This window comes from Ranitomeya imitator, chromosome 2 (assembly GCF_032444005.1).
Source record: "Ranitomeya imitator isolate aRanImi1 chromosome 2, aRanImi1.pri, whole genome shotgun sequence".
Taxonomy (NCBI): domain Eukaryota; kingdom Metazoa; phylum Chordata; class Amphibia; order Anura; family Dendrobatidae; genus Ranitomeya; species Ranitomeya imitator.
In genome coordinates this window covers 22406086-22423742 of record NC_091283.1, presented here as the reverse complement: position 1 = coordinate 22423742, position 17657 = coordinate 22406086, and the positions used below count along the sequence as shown (strand labels likewise).

The 17657-nt window shown below is 43.3% G+C and overlaps 1 protein-coding gene across 1 annotated transcript in view; it reads left to right on the top strand.

The window, feature by feature from the left end:
- The first annotated feature begins 1464 nt into the window (after positions 1–1464).
- LOC138661442 (sodium/hydrogen exchanger 2-like) overlaps positions 1465–17657 on the top strand; it is a 50234-nt gene continuing 34041 nt past the window's right edge. The window contains exons 1-6 of the mRNA XM_069746125.1: positions 1465–1716; positions 4333–4793; positions 8247–8497; positions 8603–8820; positions 10597–10793; positions 11272–11361. Of these exons, the coding sequence (XP_069602226.1) occupies positions 1500–1716; positions 4333–4793; positions 8247–8497; positions 8603–8820; positions 10597–10793; positions 11272–11361 (1434 nt within the window). The 5' untranslated portion in view covers positions 1465–1499. The remainder of the gene's footprint in view (positions 1717–4332; positions 4794–8246; positions 8498–8602; positions 8821–10596; positions 10794–11271; positions 11362–17657) is intronic.

Here is a 17657-nt window from a genome sequence, read left to right as displayed (position 1 = left end):
CCATTGGGACAGGCCTAACCTGTCTCTAGTATTAAAGCCTTAACATGTAACAAACAACGTCAGTGTGAATAAGGCAGAACAGGACCCCGATTGAGACCCCCATCCACTGGAAAGTATGCAGGTTAAATGTTTAGCTCATAGGGGGGACCCTGTCCTGCTCTGCCCCTATTCACATTGATGTTGTGTCATACATGTTCAGGTTATAATACTAGAGACAGACTAGGACCATTGCAATGCGTGCACCTTGTCGCGGTGGGACGGCTTTTATGCTTATTTTATCAAAATAGCAATAACTGAGTCCCGGATGTTACTTTCACGCACTATTACTATTCAGTCATTTACTTGCTGTAGGGTTTATGCTCATTTTGCTTTCTTCAGTAAATTCCAGGGTTGTACCATCAGGCTACATCCTAGGTCAATACGGCCGGAACTGCTAGAATCTTGACCCAGAAGGATCCTCATAACCCTCTTATAGAAGTCAAGTGCAGTGTCCCACTGGCGTGAGTTGCCCACCTTCACCACGACCGGTTCTCACAGCCCCAGTAGACTCTACAGAGCCAACCACTGATGATTGTCTTCATTCATCATTAGTTCACCGGTGGCCCACAAGAATCACTAGCTAGCCCACTGTTCACCCCATGGCTCACTTGCCAGACTTCGCTAGGCGTCCTCGCCTGCTCCTCAGCATCTACAAGACCTTAGTCCCATATCTGCACCTTTCATCCTCAGTCTACAATTCCAAACCAATCCCATAAAAGTTGTGTGTCCCAGGTCACAAAGGGACTCATGCCGGTCATAGCTGCCCACATTTCGGGAGGCATTGAAGTCCCATCCAAACCTACGTGTCTCATGAACACCACCAAACCTCCCGGGAACGCATTTGACTTAACCTGGAATGTCCATTTTATGAAAACCCCATCCCCTGCCTTCCCATGACTATGAACTTGAGTCCTGAGGCAACCAGAATTTGGGACTATTATTGGTGAAATACGGTGGGCTCCGGTCACACTGTAACCAGCACACTCCTACACGGCACCAGGCCGCCTACTTCTATGGCTCCTCCATGCTACCTGTCACTTTCGTGACCCCGTAGATCTCATCGTCACTACGCTCAGCCAGTTGCGAACCTCTGGACAGTCCATTCTCCTCCAGGACCTGCCGGACCCCACATTTAATGCAGCAGAACATATAGAGGGGGATCTACATGGAATCCAAGATCTACAAGGAGCATGCAACAAGAGCGGAGACATTGGCCGCCCTAAGTCTGCAACTCACGGAGATTTTACATTCCTCCCTCCTCTCATAGTTGCTGTAAGTGCTGCAGAGACCCATCATGGTGTGATTAACCCGGGAGATAATCGTTCTCTATTAACGACTCGTTTTGTGGAATTTTCCAGATCTGAGGTTGGAGACGGTCCAGGGATTGCACATGGGACATTTCACCGCGGATCTCCCCTCGCAGTCTGATCCCTGACCAGAGCGGGAAGGACACTTCAGCTATGTCTCTCCCGAGGAAGATGATGGGGGCTCTTGTCCTGATCTTCTGCATTCACCTACTCTCAGCATCCCCCAAAGAACAGACGTCGCCCCCCCCTGAGGTGGACAATGTGTCCAGGAATGGCTCCCAAGTGAACATCTTCTCCATGGAGTATCACCACGTGAAGACGCCCTTCGAGATCACCCTGTGCATTTTGCTGGCCTCGTTCGCCAAGATTGGTAAGAGGTGGCGGCGCCCTTCTCTTCACCAGGGATGATGCCCATAGGTGTCCCGGGGGGAGGACAAGATGGCGTTAAACATTTGTGATGTGACCACTCTAGTAAGGGCCCCCCCCGATCTAGGACACGTGACTGTAATGTCACAGATCTCTGCTTGCTGCCAGTGAATTGTCCAGTCTGTTATAATTAGCCACCATTTTAAAAATCTCTGCTTGTTTCAGTGAATGAGATTGTTCATTATTTAGATCTAAAGCTTTTCACAGCTGAAGGTTTGTTATAATGTGTCGGAGGCAACAATCCTGTGTGCAGGAGCGGATACAGTCAGGAGAGGCCCCCGTTCAAAAACATCCAAGGGCCTTTTGCAGATCGCCCCAGTGGTCTGTCCGCCCTGCCTGTGTGAGGGAACCAGCAGGGTGTGTCCTGTCCTGGATTTACCTGGGCTGATACATTGTAACAAGCCCACAGCCAAACATACTGATACATTGTAACAAGCCCACAGCCAAACATACTGATACATTGTAACAAGCCCACAACCAAACATACTGATACATTGTAACAAGCGCACAGCCAAACATACTGATACATTGTAACAAGCACACAGCCAAACATACTGATACATTGTAACAAGCACACAGCAAACCATGCTGATACATTGTAACAAGCCCGCAGACAAACATACTGATACATTGTAACACGCACACAGCCAAACATACTGATACATTGTAACAAGCACACAGCAAACCATGCTGATACATTGTAACAAGCACACAGCAAACCATGCTGATACATTGTAACAAGCACACAGCCAAACATACTGATACATTGTAACAAGCCCACAGCCAAACATACTGATACATTGTAACAAGCACACAGCCAAACATACTGATACATTGTAACAAGCACACATCCAACCATGCTGATACATTGTAACAAGCACACAGCCAAACATACTGATACATTGTAACAAGCACACAGCCAAACATGCTGATACATTGTAACAAGCACACAGCCAAACATACTGATACATTGTAACAAGCCCACAGCCAAACATGCTGATACATTGTAACAAGCACACAGCCAACCATGCTGATACATTGTAACAAGCCCACAGCCAAACATACTGATACATTGTAACAAGCCCACAGCCAAACATACTGATACATTGTAACAAGCACACAGCCAAACATACTGATACATTGTAACAAGCACACAGCCAACCATGCTGATACATTGTAACAAACACATAGCCAAACATGCTGATACATTGTAACAAGCACACAGCCAAATATACTGATACATTGTAACAACCTCACAGCAAACTGCACTGATACACTGTAACAACCAAACAGCTAACAACACTGATACATTGTAAAAATCCTTCAGCTAACTGAACTGATACATTGTAACAACTACTCAGCTAACAGCACTGATACATTGTTCATATAGTAACCTCGGGCACACATTGAGTAGAGACATCAGGTTGCAATGGAAAAAAGGTTTATTTCATCAAATTCAAATCTGGGATTTTACAGATGACGATAAACAGAAGAGAATTTTTTAGCAGAAGCGAACATCCCAACGTTTCGGCTTAATTAGCCTTTATCAAGGGTTCATTCTAAATAAGAAAATATTTAACAAACAATAAATACATAACCACCATAGATACATGACATTCAATCATGAGGGAGGTTCATAATTAATTTATATACATATGATAGGCTGTGTTTTTCTAAAATAAGAACCAAGAAGCATATATATAAAAAATGAGGATAACAGTGACTATATACTCACACAGCTATATGTAATATATCATATAGTTTCAACAACAACAAAAAAAATTGTAACAATCCCGCAGCTAACTGCACTGATACATTGTGAGGGTACGTTTCCACGGTCAGGCAGCGCTTTAGATGCAGCTCATGTCCGCTGTGTCCAAAGCGCTGCCGGCTTTTTAACCCATTTCATTCCGCATATGTTCATTGAACAGTGTGGAATCACTGCGCTCAATACATTGTACGGGCAATATTCATCTTGCAGAAACTGAGCATCTCCACAAAATAGGCATGCTGCGGTCTGGAAAGACACGCCTCATGTCCGTCTCCGCAGGTAATCCGCGGGTGCCGGTGAACGCACAGTGGAGATGGGATTTCTTGAAATCCCATCAACTATGCTGTAACGTCTGGATACTGTGGGTTGGACGCTGCGGATGTACACATTGTCCAACCCGAAGCATTTACTGACCGTGGAAACATACCCTGATATATACTCAGCTAACTGCACTGATACATTGTAACAACCCCTCAGCTAACAGCATTAATACATTGTAACAAATACTCGGCTAACTTCACTGACACATTGTAACAACTACACAGCTGACTGCACTGATACATTGTAACAACCCCTCAGCTAACTGCACTGATACATTGTAACAACCCCTCAGCTAACTGCACTGATACGTTGGAACAACCCCTCAGCTAACTGCACTGATACGTTGGAACAACCCCTCAGCTAACTGCATTGATACATTGTAACAACCCCTCAGTTAACAGCACTGATACATTGTAACAAACTTTCAGCTGCCCCGATGGTAACTGAGTGCTCTTTCTATTTCTGCAGGTTTCCACTTCTCTCCCAGGGTCCGCACAGTGGTCCCGGAGAGCTGCGTCCTCATCATTTTGGGCCTCATTATGGGGGGGATCATTTACTTTGCGAGTAAACAGGCCCCAGTGATGAACAGCGACGTCTTCTTCCTCTACCTCCTGCCCCCCATCGTCCTGGACGCCGGTTACTTTCTCCCCATTCGGCCTTTCTTTGAGAACCTGGGCCCCATCCTGTGGTACGCCGTCCTGGGGACCCTCTGGAACGTCTTGGGGATCGGACTGTCCCTTTATGGGATCTGCCAGGTGAAGGCGTTTGGGCTGACGGACATCTCTCTGCTGCAGAATCTGTGGTTCGGGAGTCTGATCGCCGCCGTGGATCCGGTCGCTGTTCTCTCGGTCTTTGAGGAGATTCACGTGAATGAGAAACTTTATATCTTAGTGTTCGGAGAATCTTTGCTCAATGACGCAGTGACTGTGGTGAGTTCAGACCGGGGCAGGATGGTATATAGGTATATATAACCTCCATCCTGAGCCCATCCCTGTATATATATCCCCCATCCTGGTATACAGTTGTGCTCAAAAGTTTACATACCCCGGCAGAATTTTTGCTTTCTTGTCCTTTTTGTCAGAGAATATGAATGATAACACCAACACTTTTCCTCCACTCATGGTTAGTGGTTGGGTGAAGCCATTTATTGTCAGATTACTGTGTTTCTGTGTTTTCTCTTTTTAAATCATACTGATAACCCAAAACATCCAAATGACCCTCATCAAAAGTTCACATACCCTGGTGATTTTGGCCTGATAACATGCACAGAAGATGACACAAATGGGTTTGAATGGCTACTAAGGCCGGAGTCACACTACAGCGAGATACGGCCGAGTCTCGCAGGTTAAAAACAAGCTCTGGCACCGGCACTCCGGGGCGGAGCGAGCGGCTCCATGTATTGCTGTGCGGCTGCACGCTCCGCTCTGGAGTGCCGGTGCCAGAGCTTGGTTTTAACCTGCGAGACTCGGCCGTATCTCACTGTGTGTGATCCCGGCCTAAAGGTAACATCCTCACCTGTGACCTGTTTGCTTGCAATTAGTGATGAGTGAGTGTACTCATTGCTTGGGTTTTCCAGAGCATGCTCAGGTGATCTCCGAGTATATATTTTTTTTTAGAGCTTGGAGATTTAGTTTTCCTTTTGGCAGCTGAATGATTTGCGGCTACTAGACAGCTTGATTACATGTGGTGATTCCCTAGCAACCAGGCAACCCCCACATGTATACAATAATTGGATGTATATAGTGGTGTGGTGGGCACTGATTATTTGGGCACTGTATACAATAAGTGGATATATAGAGGTGTAGTGGGCACAGATTATCTGGACACTGTATGTAATAAGTGGATGCATATAGTGGTATGGTGGGCACTGATTATCGTGACACTGTATGTAATAAGTGGATGCATATAGTGGTATGGTGGGCACTGATTATCTGGGCTCTGCATACAATACGTGGATTTATATAGTGGTGTGGTGGGCACTGATTATCTGGGCATTGTATAAAATAAGTGGATGCATATAGTGGTATGGTGGGCACTGATTATCTGGGCACTGTATATAAGACGTGGATGTATACAGTGGTATGGTGGGTACTGATTATCTGGACACTGTATACAATAAGTGGATGTATATGGTGAGCACTGATTATCTGGGCACTGTATACAGTAAGTGGATGCATATAGTGGTATGGTGGGCACTGATTATCTGGACACTATACAATAAGTGGATGTATATAGTGGTATGGTGGGCACTGATTATCTGGGCACTGTATACAATAAGTGGATGTATATAGTGGTATGGTGGGCACTGAGTATCTGGGCACTGTATACAATAAGTGGATGTATATAGTGGTGTGGTGGGCACAGATTATCTGGACACTGTATACAATAAGTGGATATATATAGTGGTATGGTGGGCACTGATTATCTGGGCACTGTATACAATAAGTGGATGTATATAGTGGTGTGGTGGGCACAGATTATCTGGACACTGTATACAATAAGTGGATATATATAGTGGTATGGTGGGCACTGATTATCTGGACACTGTATACAATAAGTGGATGTATATAGTGGTATGGTGGGCACTGATTATCTGGGCACTGTATACAATAAGTGGAAGTATATAGTGGTGGGCACAGATTATCTGGACACTGTATACAATAAGTGGATGTATATAGTGGTGTGGTGGGCACAGATTATCTGGGCACTGTATACAGTAAGTGAATATATATAGTGGTGTGGTGGGCACTGTATATAAGAAGTGGATATGCATACAGTGGTGTGGTGGGCACTGATTATCTGGACACTGTATATAAGAAGTGGATATGCATACAGTGGTGTGGTGGGCACTGATTATCTGGACACTGTATACAGTAAGTGGATGTATATAGTGGTGTGGTGGGCACTGAATATCTGGGGACTGTATATAATAAGTTGTTGTATATAGTGGTGTGGTGGGCACAGATTATCTGGACACTGTATACAGTAAGTGGATGTATATAGTGGTGTGGTGGGCACTGATTATCTGGACACTGTATACAGTAAGTGGATGTATATAGTGGTGGGCACTGAATATCTGGGGACTGTAATAAGTTGATGTATATAGTGGTGTGGTGGGCACAGATTATCTGGACACTGTATACAATAAGTGGATGTATATAGTGGTATGGTGGGCACTGATTATCTGGGCACTGTATACAGTAAGTGGATGTATATAGTGGTGTGGTGGGCACTGAATATCTGGGGACTGTAATAAGTTGATGTATATAGTGGTGTGGTGGGCACAGATTATCTGGACACTGTATACAATAAGTGGATGTATATAGTGGTATGGTGGGCACTGATTATCTGGGCACTGTATACAGTAAGTGGATGTATATAGTGGTGTGGTGGGCACTGAATATCTGGGGACTGTAATAAGTTGATGTATATAGTGGTGTGGTGGGCACAGATTATCTGGACACTGTATACAATAAGTGGATGTATATAGTGGTATGGTGGGCACTGATTATCTGGGCACTGTATACAGTAAGTGGATGTATATAGTGGTATGGTGGGCACTGTATACAGTAAGTGGATGTATATAGTGGTGTGGTGGGCACTGATTATCTGGACACTGTATACAATAAGTGGATGTATATAGTGGTGTGGTGGGCACAGATTATCTGGACACTGTATGCAATAAGTGGATGTATATAGTGGTATGGTGGGCACTGATTATCTGGGCACTGTATACAATAAGTGGATGTATATAGTGGTGGGCACAGATTATCTGGACACTGTATACAATAAGTGGATGCATATAGTGGTGTGGTGGGCACAGATTATCTGGGCACTGTATACAGTAAGTGAATGTATATAGTGGTGTGGTGGGCACTGTATATAAGAAGTGGATATGCATACAGTGGTGTGGTGGGCACTGAATATCTGGACACTGTATACAGTAAGTGGATGTATATAGTGGTATGGTGGGCACTGATTATCTGGGCACTGTATACAGTAAGTGGATGTATATAGTGGTGTGGTGGACACTGATTATCTGGGCACTGTATATAAGACGTGGATGCATATAGTGGTGTGGTGGGCACTGATTATCTGGACACTGTATACAGTAAGTGTATGTATATAGTGGTGTGGTGGACACTGATTCTCTGGGCACTGAATATAAGAAGTGGATATGCATACAGTGGTGTGGTGGGCACTGATTATCTGGGCACTGTATACAGTAAATGGATGTATATAGTGGTGTGGTGGGCACTGAATATCTGGGGACTGTATATAATAAGTTGATGTATATAGTGGTGTGATGGGCACTGATTATCTGGGCACTGTATGGCACCATTATACACATCCATAAACATGAGCGTTACATTTTTCTTCAGGTCCTGTATAAACTTTTCAAAGCCTTCGATGGCATGAAGGACATCCTGCCAAGTGACATCTTTATTGGAATTGGCAATATCTTTGTGGTTGGCATCGGCGGGACTCTGGTTGGCCTGATATTTGGGCTTTTGGCGGCCTTCACGACACGCTTTACGGAGCACATCCGCGTTATCGAGCCGCTGTTTGTCTTTCTGTACAGCTATCTGGCTTATCTGACGGCAGAAATCTTCCATATGTCGGGGATTATGGCGTAAGTCTGGCGGCTTTGGCGGGGGATGACTTTGGGCACAGGCAGGCTGGTGCCCGGATCTGAGAACAGGACTCTGATATTCTGCTTACACGGTTTCGTCCACAGGATCATCTCGTGCTCGGTGAGTATGAAGCGCTACGTGGAGGAGAACATCTCGCAGAAGTCGTACACCACGGTGAAGTACTTCATGAAGATGTGGAGCAGCGTCAGCGAGACGCTCATCTTCTTCTTCCTCGGATTCTACACTGTGGAGAGCCATCACCAGTGGAGCTGGCCCTTCATCCTCCTCACCATCGTCTTCTGTTTGTTCTGGCGTGCGTCAGGTATGACGTCGACTCCAACTGTGCAAGGGGAGACTTGGCATGATCAGGGGTGCAGTGATGCCCCCAAAAGTCCCTCACAGGATGAATTATTGCGATCTACTTTATTTATATCGATCTTCAGCCAAAAAAGCGGCTCCATGTCCTCAGCAGAAAAGTCCACCTGCAGAAAAGCTGCAGTCTGTGCTCCAGATTGTATCATGATGAGAGTTGTTGTCCTGATGATTGTGCTATTAAAGGGGTTGTAGTCTTGATGATTGTGTTATTATGGGAGTTGTAGTCCTGATGACTGTGTTATTATAGGGATTGTAGTCCTGATAATTGTGCTATTAAAGGGGTTGTAGTCCTGATATGTAATAAGTGGATGCATATAGTGGTATGGTGGGCACTGATTATCTGGGCTCTGCATACAATACGTGGATTTATATAGTGGTGTGGTGGGCACTGATTATCTGGGCATTGTATAAAATAAGTGGATGCATATAGTGGTATGGTGGGCACTGATTATCTGGGCACTGTATATAAGACGTGGATGTATACAGTGGTATGGTGGGTACTGATTATCTGGACACTGTATACAATAAGTGGATGTATATGGTGAGCACTGATTATCTGGGCACTGTATACAGTAAGTGGATGTATATAGTGGTATGGTGGGCACTGATTATCTGGACACTGTATACAATAAGTGGATGTATATAGTGGTATGGTGGGCACTGATTATCTGGGCACTGTATACAGTAAGTGGATGTATATAGTGGTATGGTGGGCACTGAGTATCTGGGCACTGTATACAATAAGTGGATGTATATAGTGGTATGGTGGGCACTGATTATCTGGGCACTGTATACATCCGCGTTATCGAGCCGCTGTTTGTCTTTCTGTACAGCTATCTGGCTTATCTGACGGCAGAAATCTTCCATATGTCGGGGATTATGGCGTAAGTCTGGCGGCTTTGGCGGGGGATGACTTTGGGGATGACTGATAATTGTGCTATTAAAGGGGTTGTAGTCCTGATGATTGCTCTATTATGGGAGTTTTAGTCCTGATGATTGTGTTATTATGGGAGTTGTAGTCCTGATGATTGTGATATTATAGGGATTGTAGTCCTGATAATTGTGCTATTAAAGGGGTTGTAGTCCTGATGATTGCTCTATTATGGGAGTTTTAGTCCTGATGATTGTGCTATTATAGGAGTTGTAGTCCTGATGATTGTGTTATTATGGGAGTTGTAGTCCTGATGATTGCCCTATTAAGGGAGTTGTAGTCCTGATGTTTGTGCTATTATGGGAGTTGTAGTCCTGATGATTGTGCTATTATGGGAGTTGTAGTCCTGATGATTGTGCTATTATGGGAGTTGAAGTCCTGATGATTGTGTTATTATGGGAGTTGTAGTCCTCCTGATGATTGTTATTATAGGGGTTGTAGTCCTGATGATTGTCCTATTATGGGAGTTGTAGTCCTGATGTTTGTGCTATTATGGGAGTTGTAGTCCTGATGTTTGTGCTATTATGGGAGTTGTAGTCCTGATGATTGTGTTATTATGGGAGTTGTAGTCCTGATGATTGTGTTATTATGGGAGTTGTAGTCCTTATGATTGTCCAATTATGGGAGTTGTAGTTCTGATGATTGTGTTATTATTAGAGTTGTAGTCCTCCTGATCATTGTCCTATCATGAGTTGTAGTCCTCCTGATGATTGTCCTATTATGGGAGTTGTAGTCCTCCTGATGATTGTCCTATTATGGGAGTTGTAGTCCTGATGATTCTGTCTATTATAGGGGTTGTAGTCCTGACGATCATTTTGAACAAGTTCTGCCTGAACGTCATCTCCAAGAAGAATCAGTTCATTATCGCCTATGGTGGACTTCGCGGGGCCATCTGTTTCTCGTTGGTCTTTCTTCTCCCCGATATGACACCAAAGCGTCTGTTTATTGCGGCCACCAGCGCCGTCATCCTCTTCACGGTCTTTGTCCAGGTCAGTCCTGGGCAGATATCATAACGTCCATCTATCAGATGAAATGACAGTAAAGTAGGTGGGGGAGGATCCTGCAGAGGACGCTCCGCATCATTTACTCAGGCCCCTCCCCCGAGGAGAGCTCACTTTTTCGCATTCTGCAGAGATTATGGCTCATGGATGTGCTGGTTATGGGTGATTAATGGAAGGTTTTCTGACTTTTTTCAGCTAATGCCTGTAGGATGAGCCTCAGGGAGGGAATTTTGGAAAGTGGGTCAGCATTTATAATCCCAGGGGGTGGTCACTCAGCTTTCCCAGGCTGCTGAATACAAATCTTCTTTGCATGAATATGTGAGATATGACAATGTAACTACACAGACGCTCCCTTCTTGGTTCTGGGGCAGTTCTTCTACATTGGATACATTGTTTCTTTGTGAGTCTGAATATTTTCTACTTTTCTTCCCTGTTACTTCGCATCGTTATCTGCCGCTTCACTCAGGGAATGACCATCCGGCCGTTGGTGGAGCTACTGGAGGTGAAGAAACGGAACAAAACGACGTCCACCGTGAGCGAGCAGGTCAACATCCGGGTAAGTGACGCTGACACACTGTAACGAAAATCTGGTCACAGAGAAATTTCATTGTAAAAATGAGAACCAGCCAGGGCCGGTGTCAGGCAAAGCGTGGGAAGAAATAAGAGCGGGGTCCCAAATTCTGCACTCAAGCTTTGATATTACCAGCCCATAGACTGTCTAATAAGACACGTGGATGATACCTGGCGATCATACGTACCACCGGGTATGTAGAGATGTGAGCCCAAAAATAGGAGTGCCAAACATGTTGTGAATTCCGCTCTTGGGCTCCCTCCGGTGGTTGTAAGTAGCATTTTTGTGAGTTCTGCTCTTTGGCTCCCTCCTGTGGTTTTTAGTGGTTTGGCTGCTTCTTGGATTTAGCTTCAGCAGCTGTTTTCACTGATCGTCTTTCTGGCTCGGCTATATTAGTCTGGCCTTATCCCTCATTCAATGCCAGTTGTCAATTGTTCCTGCCTGGAGTCATTGCTCTTAGGACTTTCCTGACACTCTGACCAGTTCATCAAAAGCTAAGTCCTTGCTTGTCCTTTTGCGGTTCTCTTGTTTTGGATTTGTTGTTCAGCACTTTCTTTGTTTCTGTTCATTTGTCCAGCTTTTCAGTATGGATCTATTCAGTTAGCTGGAAGCTCTGGGCAGCAGAGTTTGCCCTCCACACCTTTAGTCAGGTGTGGAGATTTTTGCATTTCTCTGCGGTGGACTTTTTCTAGTTTTTTTTTTTTTACTGACCGCACAGCGTTCTGTTCTGTACTATTTCTATTTAGCTAGAAGTGGCCTCCTGTGCTCAATCTTGTTTCATACTACGTATGTCATTTCCTTCTCCTCTCACAGTCATTATTTGTGGGGGGCTAATCTATCCTTTGGGGATTTTCTCTGAGGCAAGATAGTTTTCCTGCTTCTATCTTTAGGGGTAGTTAGCTCTTAGGCTGTGACGAGATGCCTAGGCCGAGTGAGGAGCATTCCACGGCTGCTTCTAGTGTTGTGTTGAGCTTAGGGACTGCGGTCAGTATAGTTGCCACCTGCTCAGAGCTAGACGCATGTCGTTCCCTAATCACCAGATCATAACAGTACAACTGGCCAAAAATGAGCTGAATGCCTCTCAAAAGAAGGAAGAGAAAAAGAGTTCTGACTGAGCTATTATTATTATTTTTTTTTTTCTTTAGTTTGTTTTGTCTTTTTCCTTCTTCTTGATCTCCGGGTGATTCGGGATTTGGATGCAGGCATGGATGTTCAGGGTTTGTTTTCTCGTGTGGATCAGCTTGCTGCAAGAGTACAGAGTATTCAAGATTATGTGGTTCAGACTCCGGCCTTAGAGCCTAGAATTCCTACTCCGGATTTGTTTTATGGGGATAGATCTAAGTTTTTGAACTTTAAAAATAACTGCAAATTGTTTTTTGCTCTGAGACCCCGTTCCTGTGGTGACCCCGTTCAGCAAGTAAAGATAGTTATTTCTCTACTGCGTGGCGACCCTCAGGACTGGGCATTCTCACTTGAGTCAGGAAATCCAGCATTGCTTAACCCCTTCACCCCAAAGCCTGTTTTCACCTAAGTGACAGGGCCAATTTTTACAATTCTGACCACTGTCACTTTATGAGGTCATAACTCTGAAACGCTTCAACGGATCCCGGTGATTCTGACACTGTTTTCTCGTGACATATTGTACTTCATGATAGTGGTAAAACTTCTTCGATATGACTTGCATTTATTTGTGAAAAAAACAAAAATTTGTCGGAAATTATGAAAATTTAGCAATTTTCAAACTCTTAGTTTTTATGCCCTTAAATTAGAGAGTTATATCACATAATATAGTTAATAAACAACATTTCCCACATGTCTGCTTTACATCAGCACAATTTTGGAAACATAATTTTTTTTTGTTAGGACGTTATAAGGGTTAAAAGTTGACCAGCGATTTCTCATTTTTGCAACAAAATTTGCAAAACCATTTTTTTACGGACCACCTCACACTTGAAGTGACTTTGAGGGGTCTATATGACAGAAAATGCCCAAAAGTGACACCATTCTAAAAACTGCACCCCTCAAGGTACTCAAAACCACATTCAAAAAGTTTATTAACCCTTCAGGTGCTTCACTATAAAAAATAGTGAGGAAAGAATGGTTGTAGATGACGAGGAAAAAGCTAACATATTAAACACCTTCTTCTCCACGGTATTCACGGTGGAAAATGAAATGCTAGGGGAAATCCCAAGAAACAATGAAAACCCTATATTAAGGGTCACCAATCTAACCCAAGAAGAGGTGCGGAACCGGCTAAATAAGATTAAAATAGATAAATCTCCGGGTCCGGATGGCATACACCCACGAGTACTAAGGGAACTAAGTAATGTAATAGATAAACCATTATTTCTTATTTTTAGGGACTCTATAGCGACAGGGTCTGTTCCGCAGGACTGGCGCATAGCAAATGTGGTGCCAATATTCAAAAAGGGCTCTAAAAGTGAACCTGGAAATTATAGGCCAGTAAGTCTAACCTCTATTGTTGGTAAAATATTTGAAGGGTTTCTGAGGAATGTTATTCTGGATTATCTCAATGAGAATAACTGTTTAACTCCATATCAGCATGGGTTTATGAGAAATCGCTCCTGTCAAACCAATCTAATCAGTTTTTATGAAGAGGTAAGCTATAGGCTGGACCACGGTGAGTCATTGGACGTGGTATATCTCGATTTTTCCAAAGCGTTTGATACCGTGCCGCACAAGAGGTTGGTACACAAAATGAGAATGCTTGGTCTGGGGGAAAATGTGTGTAAATGGGTTAGTAACTGGCTTAGTGATAGAAAGCAGAGGGTGGTTATAAATGGTATAGTCTCTAACTGGGTCGCTGTGACCAGTGGGGTACCGCAGGGGTCAGTATTGGGACCTGTTCTCTTCAACATATTCATTAATGATCTGGTAGAAGGTTTACACAGTAAAATATCGATATTTGCAGATGATAAAAAACTATGTAAAGCAGTTAATACAAGAGAAGATAGTACTCTGCTACAGATGGATCTGGATAAGTTGGAAACTTGGGCTGAAAGGTGGCAGATGAGGTTTAACAATGATAAATGTAAGGTTATACACATGGGAAGAGGGAATCAATATCACCATTACACACTGAATGGGAAACCACTGGGTAAATCTGACAGGGAGAAGGACTTGGGGATCCTAGTTAATGATAAACTTACCTGGAGCAGCCAGTGCCAGGCAGCAGCTGCCAAGGCAAACAGGATCATGGGGTGCATTAAAAGAGGTCTGGATACACATGATGAGAGCATTATACTGCCTCTGTACAAATCCCTAGTTAGACCGCACATGGAGTACTGTGTCCAGTTTTGGGCACTGGTGCTCAGGAAGGATATAATGGAACTAGAGAGAGTACAAAGGAGGGCAACAAAATTAATAAAGGGGATGGGAGAACTACAATACCCAGATAGATTAGCGAAATTAGGATTATTTAGTCTAGAAAAAAGACGACTGAGGGGCGATCTAATAACCATGTATAAGTATATAAGGGGACAATACAAATATCTCGCTGAGGATCTGTTTATACCAAGGAAGGTGACGGGCACAAGGGAGCATTCTTTGCGTCTGGAGGAGAGAAGGTTTTTCCACCAACATAGAAGAGGATTCTTTACTGTTAGGGCAGTGAGAATCTGGAATTGCTTGCCTGAGAAGGTGGTGATGGCGAACTCAGTCGAGGGGTTCAAGAGAGGCCTGGATGTCTTCCTAGAGCAGAACAATATTGTATCATACAATTATTAGGTTCTGTAGAAGGACGTAGATCTGGGGATTTATTATGATGGAATATAGGCTGAACTGGATGGACAAATGTCTTTTTTCGGCCTTACTAACTATGTTACTATGTTACAGGAATTTTTTGAATGTTTAAAAAAATTGAACATTTAACTTTTTTTTTCACAAAATTTTTACTTCAGGTCCAATTTGTTTCATTTTACCAAGGGTAACAGGAGAAATTGGACCACAAAAGTCATTGTACAATTTGTCCTGAGTACGCCGATACCCCATATGTGGGGGTAAACCACTGTTTGGGCACATGGCAGAGCTCGGAAGGGAAGGAGCGCCATTTGACTTTTCAATGCAAGATTTGCTGGAATTGAGATTGGAGCCCATGTCACGATTGGAGAGCCCCTGATGTGCCTAAACAGTGGAAAACCCCACAAGTGATACCATTTTGGAAAGTAGACCCCCTAAGGAACTAATCTAGATGTGTGGTGAGCACTTTGAACCTCCAAGTGCTTCACAGAAGTTTATAATGTAGAGCCGTAAAAAAAAAATTCATATTAATTTTCACAAAAAATGATCTTTTTGCCCCAAATTTTTTATTTTCCCAAGGGTAAAAGGATAAATTGGACCCCAAAAGTTGTTGTGCAATTTGTCCTGAGTACGTCGATACTTCATATATGGGGATAAACCACTGTTTGAGCGCATGGCAGAGCTCGGAAGGGAAGGAGTGCCATTTGACTTTTCAATGCAAAATTGGCTGGAATTGAGATCGGACGCCATGTCGCATTTGGAGAGCCCCTGACGTGCCTTAACAGTGGAAACCCCCCACAAGTGACCCCATTTTGGAAAGAAGACCCCCTAAGGAACTTATCTAGATGTGTGGTGAGCACTTTTAACCCCCAATTGTTTCACTAAAGTTTAGAATGTAGCATTGTGAAAATTAAAAAATCATTTTTTCTTTCCACAAAATGATGTTTTAGCCCGCAATTTTTTTTTCCCAAGGGTAACAGGAGAAATTGGACCACAAATGTTATTGTCCAATTTGTCCTGAGTACGCTGATACCCCACATTTGGGGGGGAACCACCGTTTGAGTGCATGGCAGAGCTCGGAAGGTAAGGAGCACCGTTTGAAATGCAGACTTAGATGGAATGGACTGCAGGTGTCATGTTGCATTTGCAGAGCCCCTGATGTACCTAAACAGTAGAAACCCACCACAAGTGACCCCATATTGGAAACTAGACCCCCCAAGGAACTTATCTAGATGTGTTGTGAGAGCTTTGAACCAACAAGTGTTTCACTACAGTTTATAACGCAGAGCCGTGAAAATAAAAAATATTTTTTTTTCCACGAAAATGATATTTTATCCCCTATGTTTTTATTTTCCCAAGGGTAACAGGACAAATTGGACCCCAAAAGTTGTTGTCCAACTTGTCCTGAGAACGCTGATACCCCATATGTTGGGGGGAACCACTGTTTGGGCACACAGGAGAACTCGGAAGGGAAGGAGCCCTGTTTTACTTTTTCAAAGCAGAATTGGCTGGAATTGAGATCGGACGCCATGTCGCGTTTGGAGAGCCCCTGATGTGCCTAAACAGTGGAAACCCCCAATTATAACTGAAACCCTAACCCCAACCCTAGCCCTAACCCTAGCCCTAACCCTAGCCCTAACCCTAGCCCTAATGGGAAAATGGAAATAAATACATTTTTTTACATTTTATTATTTTTCCCTAACTAAGGGGGTGATGAAGGGGCGTTTGATTTACTTTTATAGCGTTTTTTTTTTGGCGGATTTTTATGATTGGCAGCTGTCACACACTAAAAGACGCTTTTTATTGCAAAAAATAGTTTTTGCATCACCACATTTTGAGAGCTATAATTTATCCATATTTTGGCCCACAGAGTCATATGAGGTCTTGTTTTTTGTGGGACGAGTTGACGTTTTTATTGGTAACATTTTCGGGCAGATGACATTTTTTGATCGCTTTTTATTCCGATTTTTGGGAGGCGGAATGAACAAAAACCAGCTATTCCTGAATTTCTTTTAGGGGGGGCGTTTATACCGTTCCACGTGTGGTAAAATGGATAAAGCAGTTTTATTCTTCGGGTCAGTACGATTACAGCGATACCTCATTTATGTAATTTTTTTTATGTTTTGGCGCTTTTACACAATAAAAACTATTTTATATAAAAAAAATAATTGTTTTTGCATCGCATTATTCTGAGAGCTATAACTTTTTTATTTTTTTGCTGATGATGCTGTATGATGGCTTTTTTTTTGCGGGACAAGATGACGTTTTCAGCGGTACCATGGTTATTTATATCCGTCATTTTGATCGCGTTTTATTCCACTTTTTGTTCGCCTGTATGATAATAAAGCGTTGTTTTTTGCCTTGTTTTTTTTCTTTTTTTTTTGCGTTGTTCACTGAAGGGGTTAACTAGCGGGATAGTTTTATAGAGAGGGTCGTTACGGACGCGGCGATACCAAATATGTGTACATTTATTGTTTTTTTTACATAAATAAATGGATTTATTGGGAAATGTTTTTTTTTTT